The 23,244-nt window shown below is 29.5% G+C and overlaps 1 protein-coding gene across 2 annotated transcripts in view; it reads left to right on the forward strand.

Annotated features, from left to right (window-relative positions):
• The window catches only part of LOC115877932 (sodium-coupled monocarboxylate transporter 2-like), a 63,929-nt gene that overhangs the window by 14,787 nt on the left and 25,898 nt on the right, over window positions 1–23,244 (forward strand). Inside the window, exons 1-4 of one of the 2 annotated variants that reach the window (XM_030894291.1) lie at window positions 7,478–7,496; window positions 7,557–7,730; window positions 7,797–7,992; window positions 22,791–22,964. In XM_030894291.1, the coding sequence (XP_030750151.1) occupies window positions 7,586–7,730; window positions 7,797–7,992; window positions 22,791–22,964 (515 nt within the window). In that variant the 5' untranslated portion in view covers window positions 7,478–7,496; window positions 7,557–7,585. Of the gene's footprint in view, window positions 1–7,477; window positions 7,497–7,556; window positions 7,731–7,796; window positions 7,993–22,790; window positions 22,965–23,244 lie in introns of those variants that run through there. The other variant, XM_030894286.1, reaches the window with a different exon arrangement.

Raw genomic sequence — 23,244 nt, forward strand, 5'->3', positions numbered from 1 at the left:
TATATACGCAGTTTTTATCATACTGTATATTCATGTTAGAAAGATATTCCTATATAAAAAACAATGTTCCTGAAATTTGGAAGCTATGTATAAGATTAAAAAAGAATTTTGTAAACCTAAACAAAATCAAAAAGTTTCAGCTGTATACCTATATAATTTGGCCTTTATTTTGCAAGGGATTATTCAAAAAATGTTAAATAGAAAAGTTATAGGAAGGTTCAGGTGCACATTTTAAAATTATTAGTGAGCATACAAGGTGCTTTAAAGAATTGTAGTGGACATAACATAGTTTTTTTAACTAACCCGACTTCTGGTTTATATGGGAAGGCCATTTATATACGCAGTTTTTATCATACTGTATATTCAATATTAGAAAGATATTCTATATAATAAAAACAATGTTCCTGAAATTTGAAGCTATGTATAAGATTAAAAGAATTGTAGTAAACCAAACAAATCAAAAGTTTCAGCTGTATACTCTACATATAATTGGCTTTATTTTGGGATTATTCAAAAATGTTAAATAGAAAAGTTATGGTGGAAGGTTCAGGTACATTTTAAAACTATTAGTGAGTATACAAGGTGCTTTAAAGAATTTGTAGTGGACATAACATATGCTTTTTAATTAACCGACTTCTATTTATATGGGGAAGGCCATTTATATACGCAGTTTTTATCATACTGTATATTCATGTTGGAAAGATATTCTATATAAAAAACAATGTTCTGAAATTTGAAGCTATGTATAGATTAAAAAGAATTTTGTAAACCTAAACAAAATCAAAAGTTTCAGCTGTGTACTCTATATAATTGGCTTTATTTTGGGGATTATTCAAAAATGTTAAATAGAAAAGTTATAGGGAAGGTTCAGGTGCACATTTTAAAATTATTAGCAGTATACAAGGTGCTTTCAAAGAATTGTAGCGGACATAACATAGTTTTTAACTAACCCGACCTCTATTTATATGGGGAAGGCCATTTATATACGCAGTTTTATCATAAGCCTCTATATTCATGTTAGAAAGATATTCCTATATAAAAAAAACAATGTTCCTGAAATTTTGAAGTTATGTATAAGATTAAAAGAATTTGTAAACCTAAACAAAATCAAAAGCTTCAGCTGTATACTCTATATAATTGGCTTTATTTTTGGGATTATTCAAAATGTTAAATAGAAAAGTTATAGGGAAGTTCAAATGCACATTTAAAATTATTAGTGAGTATACAAGGTGCTTTAAGAATTGTGGACATAACATAGTTTTTTAACTAACCCGACTTCTATTTATATGGGAAGGCCATTTATATATGCAGCAGTTTTATCATACTGTATATTCATGTTAGAAAGATATTCTATATAAAAAAAAAAACAATGTTCTGGAAATTTGAAGCTATGTATAAGATTAAAGAATTTTGTAAACCTAAAACAAAATCAAAGTTTCAGCTGTATACTCTATATAATTGGCTTTATTTTGGGATAGATCAAAAATGTTAAATAGAAAGTTATAGGGAGGTTCAGGTGCACATTTTAAAATTATTAGTGAGTATACAAGGTGCTTCAAAGAATTGTAAAGGGACATAACATAGTTTTTTTAACTAACCCGACTTCTATTTATATGGGGAAGGCCATTTTATATACAGTTTTTATCATACTGTATATTCATGTTAGAAAGATATTCCTATATAAAAAACAATGTTCCTGAAATTTAAGTTATGTATAGATTAAAAGAATTTTGTAAACCTAAAAACAAAATCAAAAGTTTCAGCTGTATACTCTATATAATTGGCTTTATTTTGGGGATTATTCAAAATGTTAAATAGAAAAAGTTATAGTGGAAGGTTCAGGTGCACATATTTTAAAATTATTAGTGAGTATACAAGGTGCTTTAAAGAATTAGCGGGACATAACATAGTTTTTTTAATCAACCCGACCTCTATTTATATGGGGAAGGCCATTTATATACAGCAGTTTTATCATACTGTATATTCATGTTAGAAAGATATTCCTATATAAAAAAACAATGTTCCTGAAATTTGAAGCTATGTATAAGATTAAAAAGAATTTTTGTAAACCTAAACAAAATCAAAAGTTTCAGCTGTATACTCTATATATAATTGGCTTTGTTTTGGGGATTATTCAAAATGTTAACAGAAAAGTTAGGAAGGTTCAGGTGCACATTTAATTATTAGTGAGTATAAGGTGCTTTTAAAGAATTGTAGCGGACATACAGTTTTTTTAACTAACCTGACTTCTATTTATATGGGGGAAGGCTTATTTATATACGCAGTTTTTATCATACTGTATATTCAGTGTTAGAAGATATTCTATATAAAAAAAACAATGTTCTGAAATTTTGAAGTTGTTTATAAGATTGAAGAATTTGTAAACCTAAACAAAATCAAAAAGTTTCAGCTGTATACTCTATATACTGGTTTATTTTGGGGGATTATTCAAAAAATGTTAAATAGAAAAGCTAGGAAGGTTCAGGTGCACATTTTAAAACTATTAGTGAGTATTAAGGTAATTTTTAAAGAATGTAGCGGACATAAATATTTTTTTTATTCAATCTGATTTTCTATTTATATGGGAAGGCCATTTATATAATGCGCAGTTTTTATCATACTGTATATTCATGTTGTAGAAGATTCTATATAAAAAACAATGTTCCTGAAATTTTAGTTGTATATAAGATTAAAAGAATGCTGTAAACAAAATCAAAAGTTTCAGCTGTATATTCTATGGCACTGGTTTATTTGGGGATTATTCAAAAATATTAAATAGAAAGTTATAGGAAGGTTTTAGGGTGCAGTTAATTTTAAAATTATTAGTGAGTATTAAAAGCTCAAAGAATTGTAGCGGACATAACATAGCGTTTTAACTAACCCGACTTCTATTTATATGGGGAAGGCCATTTATATACGCAGTTTTCTATCATACTGTATATATTCATGTTAGAAAGATATTCCTATATAAAAAACAATGTTCGAAATTTGAAGCTATGTATAAGATTAAAGAATTTGCAAACCTAAACAAAATCAAAAGTTTCAGCTGTATACTCTGCATATAATTATTATTTTGGATTATTCAAAATGTTAACAGAAAGTTATAGGGAAGATTCAGTGCACATTTTAAAATTATTAGAGTATACAAGGTAGCTTTAAAGAATTGTAGCGACATAGTTTTTTAACTAACCCGACTTCTATTTATATAAGGCCATTTATATACGCAGTTTTTATCATACTGTATATTCATGTTAGAAAGATATTCCTATATAAAAAACAATGTTCCGAACAGTTGCGTATAAGATTAAAGAATTTTGTAAACCTAAACAAATCAAAGCCTAGTTGTATACTCTATATAATTGGCTTTATTTTGGGGATTATTCAAAATGTTAAATAGAAAAGTTATAGGGAAGGTTCAGGTGCACATTTTTTAAAACTATTAGTGAGAAGGTACTTAAAGAATTGTAGCGACATTAACATATTTTTAACTAACCCGACTTCATTTAGTAGGGGGAAGGCCATTTATATACGCAGTTTTTATCATACTTGTATATTCATATGTTAGAAAAATATTCCTATATAAAAACAATGTTCTGAAATTTGAAGCTATATAAGATTAAAAGAATGTTGTAAACCTAAACAAAATCAAAAGTTTCAGCTGTATATTCTATATAATTGGCTTTATTTTGGGGATTATCTAAAAATATTAAATAGAAAAGTTATAGGAAGGTTTAGGTGCACATTTTAAAAATTATTAGTGAGTATACAAGGTGCTTTCAAAGAATTATAGTGGACATAACATAGTTTTTTAACTAACCCGACTTATTTATGGGGAAGGCCATTTATATAATACGCAGTTTTTATCATATACCACATTCATGTTAGAAAGATATTCTATATAAAAAACAATGTTCCTGGAATTTGGCTATGTATAAGATTAAAAGAATTTTGTAAACCTAAACAAAATCAAAAGTTTCAGCTGTATACTCTATATAATTGGCTTTATTTTGGGATTATTCAAAAATGTTAACAGAAAAGTTATAGGGAAGATTCAGGTGCATTTTAAAATTATTAGTGAGTATATAAGGTGCTTTAAAGAATTGTAGCGGATTATAACAGGTTTTTTAACTAACCCGACTTCTATTTATATGGGGAAGGCCATTTATATACGCAGTTTTTATCATACTGTATATTCATGTTAGAAAGATATTCCTATATAAAAAAACAATGTTCCTGAAATTTGAAGCTATGTATAAGATTAAAAGAATTTTGTAAACCTAAACAAAATCAAAAGTTTCAGCTGTATACTCTGTATAATTGGCTTTATTTTTGGGGATTATTCAAAAATGTTAAATAGAAAAGTTATAGGGAAGGTTCAGGTGCACATTTTAAAATTATTAGTGAGTATACAAGGTGCTTCAAAGAATTGTAGCGGACATAACATAGTTTTTTTAACTAACCCGACTTTAGTCTGTCCAACGACAAAATCCTTGACAGTGATAAATGTGTCTGTCATTTGAATTTCAAAGTAGTTTATTTTATTTTACAAAGAAATAAGTTGGTACAATTGGAACGCATAATTAATATATTTAAATTTTGAGTGACAAGTGATTACTTCAAAATATTGTGAAAAAAACTGTATAAAACTGAAAAAGGCTAATCTTCGTTAATTAACTTTAATCTTAATTTTTTCTGCTAATACTAAAATGTATTATTTACCTATCGTGTGATGTTATTTTACAGATACTCCAGTTTTTGGTACTGGTATACGAGATTGTATACAACTTTATTTGTGGCTAATACAACTGTCTGGCCATAATGTCTGGCAAACTGTGTTTTTCTGGCGGCCTCTGGGCACCGAATATTAACTGTAAATTATGGTCTGGGTCAACACTTAATTTTCCCTCGACTTTTCCCCCATTTAATTTTAAAAACACGAAACACAAGTAACAACACAGTCCAAAATACAAAATGCAAAGTATTTATCATTTCTATTTGACATAATTTGACACAAAATTATAACCTATAATTTGGCAAGAGATTGACAACTCTCAAAAATCTTAAGTCGGGTTCATACGCATCGGTGTCCGTTTGTCGTTATCGTTGCGTCAAACCAATAGTATTGAAACATGATCTGTCGTTTTTGAAATAAACCAATAAAACTGGTTAAAAACAACAAGTGACGACGCATGACGTATTTGCTTATAAAGCCATCCATAGTTAACTTAAAAAATATTAGAAACTTTTTTAGTGAAATAAATGGAGTATGGAAGTCATCTGCTTCTTCTCTGTCATCGTCTGTCGAAATCTTACCTGTGAAAAAAAAACAGAGTATACTGTATATTCATGTTAGAAAGATATCCCTATATTTAAAAAAAAACAATGTTTCTGAAATTTGAAGCTATGTATAAGATTATAAGAATTTTGGAAGTCGAAAAATTAAAGTAAAAAATTGTGAAATACAGGCAGGGTTGCCACCTTTTGTATTTAAAAAATCGGCACAGCACTGGTGCAACCCTTTTTCTTAAATGTAAATGTTATGTGCCCATCGGATTTTGAAGATTTTATGCCTTTTTGCGTTAACTTAAAAAAACTATTCGAAATTTATAAATAATTATGTAAAAATGAAAAATGGAAAGTTATTGAAAACAAAATTAGCAAACAATCAATTAAATCTAAAACAACTATAGAACAAAACCTATATAAACAAAATCAAAAGTTTCAGCTGTATAATCTATATAATTGGCTTTATTAGTTTATTTAATTATTTTTAAATGAACATTTTTTGGCAAAATAATACACTAATTCGCCATTATACACCAAAACACTTTAAAATGTAACATACTTAGTATACACAAGCATAAAAAGGCCTTAACCCCTACAGGTGTGCTAATTTCCATTAAACCATTTACTTTTAACACTACGCGTTTCGTTAACCAGCTTAGCATCATCAGCAGATGATGAAAACTGATTATTTATTTTAGCTTCGAATTTATGATTACCGAAACGAGAGTCCAGTGTTACAAGCAAAGTGTTTTGGTGTATTGCGGTGAATTAATGTTTTATTTTGCGAGTTGTGAAAAAAACAAACCAAACCAAACACCAAAGGTTCCAACCTACAACTGTAATGAATATTTTTTGTTTTGTTGCTGTAATAAAAAGAGGCTATAAGAACCTTGTCATTTTTAATAAAATGCAAAAATTCTCATGTGCGATATACCTACAGGGTCCGGCAACAGTGCGTTAGGTTAGGTTAGGGCATCTGTAGCTCCTAGAATAAAAAACTTGAGAATTTTGTTTAAGTGCAAACCTAAAGTATGTAACAGGATGTATTTCTGGAAAATATTTTAACTTCTATAGGGTGACCCAAAAAAGTGTGAGTGGATCTGGATGACTTTTTTTAAATGGAACACCCTGTATATTATTGCATTTTTGGCTTCCTTTCAGATCACTTTACATAATCCAAAGATATGAGTAAATCTATTTCAATAGTTTCAGAGATATTAAAAAATAAATCAAAAATATATATTTCTCAACCCTTCTGAAAAAAAAATATTAAAAATAGAAGAACTGTTCTGAAATCAAAACTATATTAGATATTTGGTTTAGATGGTCTGTTCTTACTTTGCTATAAATATGGTAATCGTAAATCATACAGGATGTTCAATATTTTACGCCAAATTCTAAAACTATAAAAAATAATTTTACGTTTTTTTTAAATGGAACACCCTGTATATTATTTTTTTATCTGATGGAGAATTAAAAAATTAACATTTTTTGTATTTAAAGTATTTCAAATTTTTTTATAGTTTTTGAGATACACGCAGTATTATTTCATATGGCGCTTTCAATGGTAAAATACGAGAGAAAAATCATTGGGTGGCTTTGATAAAAATTTACTGTGGAAAAGGCCATATGAAATACAAAACCGAGAATATCTGCGAAACCGTTAAACGTTTTGAAATACTCTCAATGCAAAAAATGTTCATTTTTTAATACACCGCTAACTGAAACTTTAAAAAAAATCTAAAATTTTTTTCAAAAAATTCCAAATATTCAAAAATGTTTCTGGGGTCCAAATATACTACCCATAAAATACTTGCACTCATTTAAGACTCGCCTTGTATAATCAGTCACTAGTATATTTTAAATATTAGATTCTATTTTATTCTCATGAGACGAACTATTCTGAAATTTTTAATCAATAATGATAAACGTATCTATAGGAAACTTATTTCGTTTAAATTTCGTTTCGATTAAATCGGAATGCTTCGGTGATATACAATAATAAAAATATATTTCTTTTCTTTTGTAAAAATAGCAAGAAAATACCACTAAAAATAATATAAAAATATGTTAATTTCATATTATATACTATACAAAATTAATTTCCAATCAGGTCACAGGTGCAGATGAAACTAGTTCAATCTTGCTAAAAGAACGGACGTGACATTTTTAATGAAATTTTAATATTAATTCTATCTGACCCATTAGAGGTAGCATATTGAACAAACTTCATAATTTTTTTGTTGTATATGTTTCTTTTGTAATTTTAGACGTACAGTAACACCTACCTTTTTTTAATATGAGTAGTGGTAGTAATAAATGGCAATTACCTTATTCAAGACTGAAACTCGGTTGCACAGCAATTTATATTTTTATTTATGTAATTAATGTACCTGTTATAAACGGAGAAGTCGTTGAATTTGCAGAAGATGAATCTAATGCAGGTATGAATTAAGTAGGAAATTTTTACACCGCTTATAAATTATTGAATGGTTTTGTTTCTTTTTTAGAAAAATGTAAGTCTGAACACAACAGTAACGCTTTTACATGGGAAGATTATCTTGTATTGGGATCAATGTTACTGATTTCTTGTGGAATTGGAGTGTTTTATGGATTTTTTGCAGAGAAGCATAAAAATCATCATGATTTTTTACTTGGTGGAAGTTCTATGGGTACATTTCCCATGGCAATGTCACTAGCAGCAAGGTAAACTTACTTAGTAACGCTTACATTACTTTTAAATCCCCTGTGTTTAAAAATTATTTAATTTTTGTGTCTGATACAGAGTGTTTAAAAAAAACATGTACCAACTCTCGTGGGGAGATTCCTCACGTAAAAATACGATTTATTTCAACATAGGTCCGATTCTGTTTTGTTTTGTAGCTAGGGGGTTAGAATCTCTTATTTATTTTTTTGATTGTGAAAGTTACCTTAAGTATTATTATATAACTTAATGCAAAAAAATGCCGATAGATTCACCCGATACGTGCATATGGGCATTACTAGAATATTTTTTTCATAAAAATCATATGCGCCATTGTCTTTTGATATTTTGTCGATTTCAATCTCCTTGATGAAATAAACGCAATTTTATTTATCTTGACTAAATATAAATAATATATTTTACTTTTTAAACTACATAAAAATAAAAAAAAGAAAAAAAGTGTTTATTTAATCTAATTTATTATTCAATTTTATTAAACTTTATGTTTATATCATACTGATTGTTCAATGGTATCTACAACAAATTTCAAAGTAAAATAATTGTATTTAAGGTAATTACAAAAGACATATCGTTGATTGAAGGAATATCAAATCAACCCAATACAATAACTCTTTTTCAATTAACGGTTATAATTTAAAGTTTTGACATACTGTATCTTAAAAACTATGCCTTTCCTCTCTTAACCCATTAATGCCCAGCGTCCTCATTTGAGGACAGCTGATATAGGTGGGGATAGCTTATACACCGTCGAAAAAAACAATAATAATTTCACGGGGAACGTTAGTGCCAGTCATACCCTGATTCTAAGGGCATTTTACGAAGGCATGTAGTTAGGTATTTGGACTGAAATGTCGTCAACTTTATTGCATTTTTTTGACACTTTGGTTCACGTTGAAACTTGTGCTGGATTTTTTTTATAAAACAAAGGTATGTATTAGAATTTATTTTTTCTTGTAGTTAAGTTATTAGGTTTGATGAATATAATAAGTAAGAAAGCATTAGAGACATGATTTATGTACAGGGTGTAACCAAATTCTACTGTCCTCAAATGAGTACGCTGGGCGGTAGTATGTATAAAATTGGATTATTTCCAGTTATTGTTCTAACTAGACTTTAAGCATTGTTATGACCAAAAACATATTCTATTCATAGATATTCTGATTTTGTTCAGAATTATGTCTAGAAAGGCCTTCAAGACTTTAGAAGATGCTGTTGAGTATTTATATTCAGAGCAGATTGATGCCGATATCGCAGCATTACCCCCAGAAGTCGAAGAATTGGGCGATGACGATGACATAAACGATGAAGATATTGGAACAGCTACTATAGGAGACATTACATGAGGCACTGAAATATTTCGCACCGAAGAAAATGCTCCAGATGGTACATATACATCTGACGAAGAAGATAATTTGCCACTCTCATCATTTTCTACGAGAAAATGAGGTGAACGTATTTTTTTGACACCCAATTGGGATATAACCCAACCAAGCTATGAAATTGTGGACTTTGAAGATCGCCATCAGATGTTTGAAGTTATAAGAGAACCATTACCAAATGCTGCAGCTTTAAAAAATTTCAAATCTTTTTTGACAATTATGTTTACAAATTAGTGCTTACAGAAACAATACGATATGCTAGAAGACAGAAAAATAAATTCGAGTATTCAACACATAAGGAAGAGATTCCAAGTACATCAAAAACAATTATACCAGATGACATAAAGTTTGACGGGAGAAACCATTCCATTGGCAAAAGGGAAATACAAAGATGTCAAATGATGGCAAAGGAAAACCACGAACATTTTGGTAAAATGTCATATAATGTTTTGCATGCCTCCTTGTTTTAACGACTTTCACAAAAAAGTATCTTATAACAACTCTTATTTTTATATAAATTAAAATAAACATACAAATTTTTTTCTTGTTTTTATTTATATCATATTATCCCAGCGTCCTCAAACGAGGACAGCAGTTTTTTGAAAAACTTGATAACTTACTTTCAAAATAATATATTATGTATATTAAAAAATATATAATTATATTTTTTTACGTTTATTTACATAAAAAGAAGTAGAAATCTCTAAAAAATTAGTCAATTTCGAAAAAAAAAAATAATTTGGGCGTTAATGGGTTAATATTCCAGAGATAATACATATATGCACGTCTCTGGTGAAACTGTCAACACTTTTTATCATTAAAATATGTGGCCCTTAAGGTACGAGTACCAGTGGCGGCCCGTCAGGTGAGGCAACTGAGGCGCCGCCTCACCTCGAAATTCTAGCCTTTAGTAGTACACAAATTTATTTCCAGCTAATCGTATATTTATATTATAGCAATATTAATATTGAATAATTTTATTAAAATATACCAAGCTTTTTACTTTTCGACCGGTCTAAACCAACCGATCGCGCCATATCGTTTCTGTTTTAACTGGACTACAAGTCGCGTTCCTGAGGCGTAATTTTTGCCGCCTCTGCCGACCTTTTTTTATCAGTGAACTAAAACGTCACACATTGAAATCGGTGGGTCGGGGAAGCGGAGGGAAAGCGTGAAATTAGCTGCTGCAGAGGCGACAGCCAAATCGCTTAAGTGCAACGCTGTTGCCAGATTCATGAAAAAAATCCATTCTTTACAAATTTGATTGTTAAGTTCAAAAATAGTTCGTGCTTGATATGGCTAGATAATGCGATATTATAATGCTCTTTGTAATTAAAATTAATCTATTAAGTGATCTTCACGAAATACCCCATCAATAATTATGGAAATAATATCATATATCGAAGAGAGTATAGAATAAATTTGAATAATATGAACTCTTGGCATCCACGTAATACTGGTCAAAATAATTAACTTTAGATATTTCGGGGAATTACTAAACGTCACGTCTGTTCGGTCGGTTTGTTTTATGCTTTTGTGAGTAGCAAGTAGTGTGATCTAGCCGTAATTCAGAGTTTAGTGATTTATTTTGTAATAATCAGACTTTAAAATGAATCATGTACATGACATTGTGATGTCCCTTCTAGAAACCCCGTTTTCCAGAAGACAGGAGGATGAAAAGCGAGAGGTCTTATAGGGAAACAGACCTACTCCCCAGATAAGTGTTATAACAAATGATAAAAAGACAAATTAACGATCCCGATTACAAGTGTTCAAGCCGAGCGGGATTTTTCTTGTCTAAGACGGATAAAATCTTACTTAAGAAATACAATGTTACAAGATAGACTTTCTGCTTTGTCTTTATTTTCAATTGAAAAGGCGCTGTTGGTTACCCTTAGTGAGAACGAAGGGAAGTTTTATGATGACATAATTGATAAATTTGCTATTTTTAAAGACTGACGAATAAACTTAACCTACAAGGAATAATTCTTATACAATTACAATTTTTAACTATTTTTTACTTGTTTGTTTCTTATTTATGTCGTCGCGTCGCGCGTCGTAGAGCTTGATGTGACAAATTCCGTCTTACTAACCGAACGAAAACCTCAAATTAGAGCTGTTATATTACGATCATTAGATTAGTTAGCTAATACCTAATATATGTTTAAGTTATATTATTTATACTCTAAAGAAAGAAATAAAGAAACAGTTCCGATGATGACTTTTTTAATAAGTTATGCTTACAAACTTATTATATCTGAGGAGAAAAAAAATCTCTAGCTTATTGTTGCTTAGCTGCTTAAAAAAAACAAAAAGAAAATAAACACATACAAAGAAAAAAAAGTTTATTATATCTGAGGAAAAAAAAATTAAACTTGTTGCAGCTTAGACCCCCCCCCCCGTCTTTTTGTTTTCGTTCGAGTTTGCATCGTCTCATCAGTTCTAATGGTCACGAGCCGCTACTGACGAGTACATTGATCAGAGCCGCACTCGCCGCACGAATCGCACTTTTTTTTCTTGTCGCGCACACTGTGAGCCGTACCGAACGCGCCGCATTATTCGCTATTTTATTTCTTTTTGCCTTTACTAGACCCGTATTTGCCAATCGAATTTCTCATCAGTCGCTTCCGGAGTCCTGTCTGCGGTGATAAGCGTGTTTTTTAATATTTCTCGACAATAAATGACAACGAACAAGAAATAATTATGAGCTCCTTGCTAATTGAAGAAGAAGAAATCACGAGAAAGAATCGAAAGTTATAGGTTCACAATATTGGCAAAAATCCATATTATTTCCATATTTAATTGAGGATGAACTAAAAATTTTTCAATATTTCAATATGAGCCATAAAAAATTTGCGAACTCTCTTAGCATAATGAATTTCTAATCTCCTCTTCGGCTACCTACGCAACGTAGAGTGGAAGGAATTGCGTGTGACGTCAGCAGCACTAGCCGCATTTACCGAAAATCATTCTGGCCCAAGAATGCTGGCCGCATTTTCGTCGATGCGATTTGTGCGGCTCTGGCTAGTGTGCGCACCTTAATTGAAAGTAACGCAAACAATATTTTTCTTCGGTCGATGCGGCGCGTGCGGCTCTAGGCAGTGTGCGCGTACTTTTATAGGAACTTTTACCATCAAAATAAGATAATAAATAAAAAAAAAAGATTTTAACCCCTTGTAGCTAAGAAAGAAAGCAGAATCGGACCTATGTTTGTATGAAAAATAAATATTATTTTCGCGTGAGGAATCTTCCCATGAAAGGTAGCACATGTTTTTTTGAAACGCCCGGTATATAATCTTAAAACATTTATTGATCACCTAGAATGAATTAAGGCAATTTTATTTTAAATTCGTCCTATTAAGAGTCCATTTCACTAGTCCGAAAAAGTAGCAAAATAAGCGTTCGGCATTTAACGTTTTATGTCAAACTGGCTAGGTATTTTTACACAAACGAAGAAGAAAATTAAAGATAAAGGATTATACTAAATCCGTCGTGTGGCACATTTTTAGATAACTTGTTCATTTTTAAGATTTTGATGGTCAAACATCAACAAAATAAACCTTATGTTTGGACTAAATTTTCTCGAAAATAAAATTATAATTTAAAATTCTGTTACAGGAGGGATATAGATTGAAGTTTTGTGATTACAGTGATATATAATTTATATGGTTTTGTAACAAATTGCTCGCTATTTTATGGCAAATGCTGAAGCTCTGCAAGCCCTAATCTAAGGAATTTAAAAATTATATTTTTCGCTGAAAGCACGTGCGTTTGGAATTATGGGTGTGGCTTAACACGACAGGATCGGGCTAAGGTTTAGGCAGATTTCTGAAATCTAATACATATAAAAAATTGTCTTGTCACAGTTTTAGATACCGTACTCCTCCATAACGGCTTAACCGATTTTGATGAAATTTTATATGTATATTCAGTAAAAATATACCAAACCAAACCCCATTTTTTTAAATTTTTTTGGACAAAATTTTTAATTTTTGTTTTTTTTACGATGTGGCATTAAAAAATACATACAACACTAAATTTTCACTTTCAAATAGTTTTTTTTTTAATTTTTTGTTACGTACTTCTCCGTAACGGCTTGACCGATTTTGATGAAATTTTATATGTATATTCAGTAGGTCTGAAAATAGGTTGTTATGTATTTTTTTATACCCTTAAGTGGCAAGGGGGGGCCCACCCCAATTTTTTTTATTTTTTGGACAAAATATTTAATTTTAGATTTTTAAGATGTGGCATTAAAAAATACATTTAACACTAAATTTTCACTTTCAAATAGTTTTTTTTTTAATTTTTTTGTTACGTACTACTCCGTAACGGCTTGACCGATTTTGATGAAATTTTATATGTATATTCAGTAGGTCTGAAATTATTTGTTTTCTATTTTTTTATACCCTTAAGTGACAAGGGGGGGCCCACCCCAATTTTTTTTATTTTTTGGATAAAATATTTAATTTTTGTTTTTTTACGATGTGGCATTAAAAATACATTTAAACACTAAATTTTCACTTTCAAATAGGTTTTTTTTTTTTGTTACGTACTTCTCCGTAACGGCTTAACCGATTTTGATGAAATTTTATATGTATATTCAGTAGGTCTGAAAAATAGGTTGTTATCTATTTTTTATACCCTTAAGTGACAAGGGGGGCCCACCCCAATTTTTTTTATTTTTGGACAAAATATTTAATTTTAGTTTTTTACGATGTGGCATTAAAAATACATTTAACACTAAATTTTCACATTCAAATAGGGGTTGTTTTTTTTTAATTTTTTGTTACCATACTTCTCCCGAATATCCGGAACGGCTTGACCGATTTTGATGAAATTTAATATGTATATTCAGTAGGTCTGAGAATAGGTTGTTATCTATTTTTTATACCCTTAAGTGACAAAGGGGGGCCCACCCCAATTCTTTTTATTTTTTTGGACAAAATTTTTAATTTTTGTTTTTTTTACGATGTGGCATTAAAAAATACATAGAACACTATATTTTCACTTTCAAATAGGGTTTTTTTTAATTTTTTGTTACGTACTTCTCCGTAACGGCTTGACCGATTTTGATGAAATTTTATATGTATATTTAGTAGGTCTGAAAATAGGTTGTTATCTATTTTTTTATACCCTTAAGTGACAAGGGGGGCCTACCCCAATTTATTTTATTTATTGGGTAAAATATTTAATTTTTGTTTTTTACGATGTGGCATTAAAAAATACATTTAACACTAAATTTTCACGTTCAAATAGGGGTTGTTTTTTTTAATTTTTTGTTACCATACTTCTCCCGACTTCTCCGTAACGGCTTGATCGATTTTGATGAAATTTAATATGTATATGCAGTAGGTCTGAGAACTGGTTGTTATCTATTTTTTATACCCTTAAGTGACAAGGGGGGCCCACCCCAATTTTTTTTATTTTTTTGGACAAAATTTTTAATTTTGTTTTTTACGATGTGGCAATAAAAATACATACAACACTAAATTTTCACTTTCAAATAGGGGTTGTTTTTTGTTACCATACTTCTCCCGACTTCACCGTAACGGCTTGACCGATTTTGATGAAATTTTATATGTATATTCAGTGGGTCTGAGAATAGGCTGTTATCTATTTTTATACCCTTAAGTGACAAGGGGGCCCACCCCAATTTTTTTATTTTTTTGGACAAAATTTTTAATTTTTGTTTTTTACGATGTGGCATTAAAAATACATACGACACTAAATTTTCACGTTCAAATAGGGGTTGTTTTTTTTAAATTTTTTGTTACCATACTTCTCCCGACTTCTCCGTAACGGCTTGACCGATTTTGATTAAATTTTATATGTCTATTCAATAGGTCTGAGAATAGGTTGTTATCTACCATTTTTGAGATTTTGATGGTCAAACAAAGTTGTATTTATTATACTTAAAAAATATTGATTGAAATAAATTTAATAGTTAATTTAATTATAAGCGATACTTTCTTATAATTTAAAAATAAATTTTAATTTAAGTTCAGGGTTTAATATTTTTTCTTCAAAATTAATCGGTACCCCACATCGTTCAACACGTCATTTAAAAATATAAGGTTTATAAGACATGTCTATATTGGAAAGAGTATTATAAGTTAAAATTCCGTTACAATACAGACATAAATTAAGGTTTTCTGATTACAGTTATATTTAATTTTTTTTTTTTAATAAATATTTTTTATGCTGAATTGTGAAGCTCTGCAATTTGTTGTCTGTGGTCATATCGTCAGTTTCGCGTAAATTATATGTTACTTGTTCTATTTAAGCAAACTGATGGCATATTTAGTTTTTTCGGTATTTTTTTACTTTATTCGATAGAAAATGACACTCTGAATAGAATGACATATCATATGTCAACTTTTGGCATTTTCGCATATGGTTTATTTATAATTATAAAGGAAATTATAAAATGCGGTTCATAACGATAATTTGACTCGAAATACCAAGTGTGAGGTATCAAATTATTCGTAAAAAAATGCTTTTCCCAAATATGCTAATTAGCCACCCTCGTTCTATTTGAAAAAATTGAGATATGATTAAAAATACGATTTGAGCATTTTCTAACTGGCCAGGACAAGGCACTAAAAACATTAGACGATCAAATCTATTTTTCCAAGGCTACTTGATTGAAATTTAAAATTCAATTTCGTTTTAAGCGAAAATTTCAAAAGTTGACATATGATATATGATATGTCATTATATTCAGAATGTCATTTTCTATCGAATAAAGTAAACAAATACCGGGGGTGCCATTTAAGAATCAAAAGTTGTAGTCATTTCCGGTGAAACAAGAAGTGACCAAAAACAATTGAATACGTCAATCAATCCTAATTTATGTCATATACTAACATACCAAATCTCGTTTTTTTATCTGAAAAAATAAGAAAGTTATAGGGGTGAGCCACTTTTGAGACGCACCCGGTGTAGAAATTAAAATAGACAAAAATTTCTTTGAAAGTCAAATGTTGCCAAAGCTGGAGAATTTTTATTTTAATTGTCTTTATCGGAAATGAATAAAAATTCTTTTTTTTGAAACCTTTGAGCACACTTTCCTGATTAAATAAACGAATTGGCAGATTAAAAAAGCTTTATGTTGGTAGTCATGGCAAATATTACCGATTGCATTGAGATTTTTCTTTAAAAATCGGATATTTTATCACTTTCGACTGTAATATTTTTTTTCTATTTGACATATGACATTTTAAATTTTGCTCTGAGTTTTTAAAAAAAAATTAAATTAAATCTGCGTTTTGTGTACGTAAAACTGCGATTTTCATTGCAATAAAATATGAAAACCACTAAATAGTAGGAATCAGCGACTTGTCTCATTATACTAATCAATTAATTTGAACAGGTAAAAGGATTACAGGGAGCCCCTTTTGTCATTAAACCACGCTAGATCGAAAACATTGTTGCCTAAGTATTGTCGCTTTTATTGAAATACATAATATACCGTATGATCGAAAAAAAAACGGCGTCCAGTTGACTGGGAAATGACGATCAACAATATTTCCCATGCATATATAAATTTACATATAATAAAACAATAATTAATAATAACCGTCTATCAAAGAATATAATCGAAATTATATTACCATAGAAACGCCCCTTGATTTTTAAGACTGAAAAAATTCAACAATATACAAACGGTATGGAAATTTGGAAAAGTATAAACGGGATTAACCATTTTAGAACAAGCAAAATTTTTTATGAAGAATACATTTTTTTCAAAATGTCAATAATAAAAAAGTTTTTCCACTTGTTTTTCCACAATCTGGGGACATTCTGTAGAATTATATAGAATTATTTATGTAATGGAATTATATTATTATTATTATTATTATTATTTTTATATTTACGGTAAATAAGAATAATTAAAATTATTCTGGTTTATGATAAATTATTCAGCTCTATTGGCAAAAAAAATACTGACTATGGAATTTTAGCGATCATATCAATTTTATTATCAATGAATTTATTAAAAAATCTTATTAAAATAGGTTACAACATAAGATACCTGTTTGTCTAGATGTTAATTTGTGATGTTTGCCCTTTTTTCCTATTTTATCACATATCAAAAATATTATAATATCAAAACCGTTCTATTTAACTAGTTTTCTTTTTGTTAATATAATATATTAATAATTGTTAATATAATATATATACAATTATTAATTAATATATTAAGCATACATCATTTTGCGTTTTTCCGCAGCATTTATGATTATGATAGTTTTTAGGTTTCGTTATAATAGGATTTAAAAAAACCTATCATTTTTGTTTATAGTTTTTCTGCAAATTAAAGAGTCGATAACTAAATAATTTATAACGTACTGAATTAACTAAATTTCAAACTGCAGGTACAATACAAATAATCAGAAATAGGCCTACGGAACATCGCGTACGCCGTGTCGCCATATAAAATCAAAGTCTCGGGCGGCGAGGCCCGAGTGGTCTCGCGCGCGGCCTATTCGTAAACTTAATTTAGGATAACAAGAAAAGTATTAACATTAGAAAATTGTACCAAGTTTCAAAAACTTTTTCAATATTTTTACTTTATTTCATACGCAGATACTATGTAAAAATTCCTTCAAATAAAAAAGTTTCTCGCTTACTGAAAATCATGATACAATAAAGTTAATGTTTGAAGTTTAATCCATTTTCCAAAAAAAATACACTCATTATGGAATTTTAATTACCTCAGCTATCACCGCCTATGTGTTCTCAATCGATTAAAAAAAGAGTTTGTGAATAAGTTGATTAGTTTAGGAGTTATCGCGTAGGAAAGATAAAAAAACATGGTTATACATTTTTGACATTTTGCTAGTTAAAAAATTTCTGACACCCCCAAAAAGGTCGTAATTAGTTATTTCACATGCACAAAGGCCTAACTGATAATCCTGTATAGATATCATGTAGTTATACCTCCAAAAAAATTTTTGACACATTTTGATATCGTTTTTACTCGACTGAAATAATATGGGAAATATTCAGATGTGATTTACACCGAATGCGTCCGACCAAAAATCAGGCGGTGGGGGATCGTGAACGGACCGCCTTCCACAGCACACCCGCTCTACCCGACCCCTGAGACCGACCCGAGCGGTGTAGCGCAAATGGACTCTTAATCAGCAATTAAATGCTTAATAAATTTTATTTATGTTAATTTATGAATACAAACCTATATACATGGACCAGCAACAGTGTGTTGGGCATCTGTAGCTCCTAGAATAAAAGACTTTGGAAATTTGTGTGAAATTGTTTGGAAATAAAGTGCAAATTTAAAGTATTTACAGAAAAATATTTTAACTTCTACATAGTGTTTTAAAAAAGTGTAAGTGGATTGAGATAATTTTTTTTAAATTAACCTTCCTGTGTTTTATTGCATTTTTAGCTCTCTTCTAATAACGTTTAATAATCCTAATATATTATTGAGATAGGATGAGATATTTAATAAATCAATAGAAAATATGATTTCAGTCCTTTTTAAAAAATTATTATAAGTACAAGAAATATCTATCAACTGTATACTAGACATTATTATTATAGTTAGTCTTACTTTGTATACTTTTTTTACTACATATAGTCTTAGATCAAACAGGATGTTCAAAATTTTACGGCAAACTTTCTAAAATATAAAATAATTTATTTTTGTTTTTCAAATGGTATATTATACTTTTGTTAGATTTAAAATTATTGATTATTGAACGATTTTTTGAATTTAAAGAATTTCAATTTTTTACGGTTTCAGAGATATTCGCGGTATTATATTACATATAGCAAAAGTATTTTTTTATCTAAGTTACCTAATGGTTTTTGTCTGGTAACCGTTAAAAAATTAAAATACTTTAAATATTAATTATTATAATAATAAAATATTATTTTTTAATTTCCCATTAAACATATATAGGGTATTCCATTTAAAAACACGAAGACAATTTATTTTATATTTTAGAAAATTTGTAAGCATTTTAGAATACCCTGTATAATTTAAGATTACAATTATTTATAATAAAGTATGTACAGACAAGTAGGGTACCAGTATAATATGTACCTGGCATAGTTTTTGTTTCAAGACACATCGTATATTTTTTTTAAAGACTGAATTTTTATTTCCTTTATTTATTTATATCTCTGAAATTATAAAAACAGATTTAATATTATCCTAGGAGTGGAAAGTAAAGAAAAACAAAGTCAAAAATACAATAACATAGAGGATATTTCGTTTAAAAGCAATATCGTTCAAATCAAATGATACTTTTTTGAGCCACCCTGTAGTGGTTAAAATACTTTCCAGAAATAGGCCATACATACACATACTTTAGGTATGCATCTCGGTATGCACCTAAACAAAATTCTTAAGGTCTTTTTTATAGAACCTACAAATGCTCGGCAGACTGGTAACTTCTATAGTCTAACGAGTCTTAAATAAGTGCAAATTTTTCAAACGTATAATTTCTTAATTTCTGATATTACCATGATTGCGGGTTTACTCTATGATGGTTACGGCACTAAAAGGGATGAAAAGAGAACAAAAATCCGGTGGCCCTCAAAATTAAAAAAAATAATTATGACTTATTTCTTTTAGCAAAATAAAAACACTAAATCACCACAATACACCAAAAACACTTTTACTTTTACACTGGACGCGCGTTTTGCTAACCATCATCAGCAGATGATTATAAACTGGAGTAACACCAAAGGTTCCAACCCACAACTGTAATTTATTTCTTTTAAACTAATTATTTTTTTTCAGGGTTGGAAAATATCATAATTTTTTTAAAAAAATCAAAAAAATCAGATTTATTTGATTTAAATCAGATTTTTTGATTTAAATCAGATTTTTTTGATTTTAATTCAAAACAATATCTAAATCGGATTTCCAAATTACTAGGACTTATTTCCAATTAAAGCCCTATCCTGAATGGCTAAATCTTTATAACTCTGCCCGTTATCAATAACATTAATAATTCTAGGGTGCGTTTGTCATTTTTCCACATCGGTCACCAATAGGTATATTTCGCAAAAAAATCGCTCGCTTCAGATCAAAAGGATTTTTTTTCAAACGTCTCAAAAGTATTAATTTTTGTCATTTTAACGCCTAGGTATAAAAGTAAAGCACTGTTACGCCTAAGCAGAAATTTAAATGACAAAAATTAATACTTTTGAGACGTTTGAAAAAAAAATTCTTTTGATCTGAAGCGAGCGATTTAAGTTACGCTTAAGCAGAAAAGTACAAAAATATATTATTAAACTGATATTAAGTGTCAAATTCAACGAGTGTACAAATTGTTGCTCGATTACTGTTTATATTATTTGCAATGTTTGAAATTGATTAAAAATGATTTGTAATGTTTTAAAAAAATAGTATGTATGTTTTATTAGGAGTAAAAATGTACTTTTTTTCTTCCTTGTAACGTCGGAATAGCTTTACGATGGTCCTTCAAAGGTACAGCATCATCAAAAAAAGAATAATTTTTACTCCTAATAAAACAATACATTATTGTTCGGAAATACTCTTAAGTTGAGACTGAAATTAGTATTAGTCAAAGTGTAAAATACTCACTGCAGATCAAAATGTCGGTAAGAATTTGGAAAAATACAACCATTTCAAAAAATATATAAAACAACATATTTCCTGACAACGATTATTATTATAGATTCTCGGGAATGAAGATATAGGTATAGTTTCTATATCAGAAGAACCTAGTTCTGCACTAGACTGCAAATGATATGTATTCGAATAGCGAATTTTTGTCACTTATACCCTCTTATACATAAATTTTAAAATAAATCCCTGCGTTTAGCGGTCTAATGGATTCACACGAAATTACTTCAAATATCGGTCCAACATTTAAATTGATGAATAGATATTTTTATATAGTTTTATAACATTTTTATAGTTTTCTAGGACACCTTTTTATAACTTTTATAGTTATTTTTTGATTTATAATAAAGTTTTAATAAAATTATTTTTTTTTATTTAAATCAATGCTTAAAATTAAAAGAATCAGTTGATTTAAATCATGCCAAACCTGTTTTTTTTAATTTTCAAAATTAAATAACTCGATTATTTTGGGCTTATTTGAAAAACGGTAAAGAGGAAATATGTTTCTTATTTCGAGATCTTCCAACCCTGAAAATATTTGCGCTTATTTAAGATTCACCCTGTATATATGCTTGTTCGTTACTCCGAAAATTACGTTAAGTAATAGCAGGTTTTCATAAAATATTTTAAAATTTTAAATTAACTTATTTCGTTATAGTCTAAGAGCTGGCTACATAAAAAACCTTATCATCGTTACATGGCTAATTTTTCTTGTGAAGTATCCTTATGTGTAGCCATTATGAAATAGTCATGTCTGCTAGCGCGATCCCGGGGCTTAAAGCGGGGGCGGCCCATCAAAAGGTTGAAATTTTGACACTAAAAATATTATAAGGTACACGAGTTATAATTGCAAAAATAGATTTTATTTATCATTAAGGAACGTGAAAAATTGTTGGCAGACATTCTTCTGGTCGCTAAAATGCCTGCAGACAACGCGAAAGAGGCATGAAATTTTGGAAAAAAAATTATTGCTCACATGCATGCCGATTTGTGGAATGTCATATTTATTTATTTTAAAAGCCGTATGCAAAAGGGCAGTCAAAAACATTGTGTCTAAATCAGCGGCAGACAGTTATCAAAAGCGCGATATTACTCTAGCGCCTTGAAAATCGCGCATTTTTTATTTTAAAATATATTTCTTTTGTCGAGATACCTACCAGCCCTGGAAATATTTGCACTTATTCAAGCCTCACCCTGTAGAGTAATATTGCGCTTCTGATGTCTACCGCTGATTGAGCCACGATTTGTTTTGTTTACCCTTTTGCATACAGCTTTTTAAATAAATAAATATGACATTCCACCAATCGGCATGCATGTATGTGATTATTTTTTTTGTCAAAATTTCATGCCTCTTTCCTGTTGTCTGCAGGCATTTTAGCTACGAGAAAAATGTCTGCCAATAATTTTCCACGTTTCTTAATAATAAATAAAAGCTACTTTCGCAATTATAACTCGTGTACCTTATAATATTTTTAGTGTCAAAATTTCACCCTTTTGATTGCCTGCCCCCGCTTTAAGCACCGGGATCGCGCTGGCAGACATGATTATTTCATAATGCCTACAGAAAACGATACTTCACAAGAAAAATTAGCCATGTAACGATGATAAGGTTTTTTATGTAGCCAGCTCTCCGTCTATTATACGTACTAGATGAAGTAGATGAACCGCAATCATATTTTCTACTGTATTTGTAACCCTCTTATAATTTCGAATAACTAAAAATTAAACGTATCTGTCAATTTCGAAATATTTCGAAAACATTTTTTTGCAGTTTTGTTACTGCTGTGGAACTATTAGGAAATCCCGCAGAAATGTATATCAATGGAACGCAATTTTGGATAATATGCTTGGCTTTTATATTAGTTGTACCTGTTACCTCAAAACTTTACCTTCCAGTATTTATGACTTTGCGACTGACCAGCTCATACGAGTATCTCTCTAAAAGGTACGTCAACTAGTTTACACTCATATGGGTATAGTATTTAATTTTGCCAGAGCTTTTCTGAGGGGGCTTTGAAATGGTATCAAAAACAAATTAAGCTTGATTTTCATGCATCCGTTATCCGACGATACGTTGATACGATATTAATTTTATTGGTTGAATTTAATGATTTTGATTGGTTAGAAACGGTTAACCAATCGAAGCCTTTAAATTCAACCAATAAAATTATTATCGTATCATCGTATCGTCGGACAACGGATGCATGAAAATTAAGCTTTACACG

This window comes from Sitophilus oryzae, unplaced genomic scaffold (genome assembly GCF_002938485.1).
Source record: "Sitophilus oryzae breed Bouriz unplaced genomic scaffold, Soryzae_2.0 scaffold_1062_pilon_pilon, whole genome shotgun sequence".
NCBI lineage: Eukaryota > Metazoa > Arthropoda > Insecta > Coleoptera > Curculionidae > Sitophilus > Sitophilus oryzae.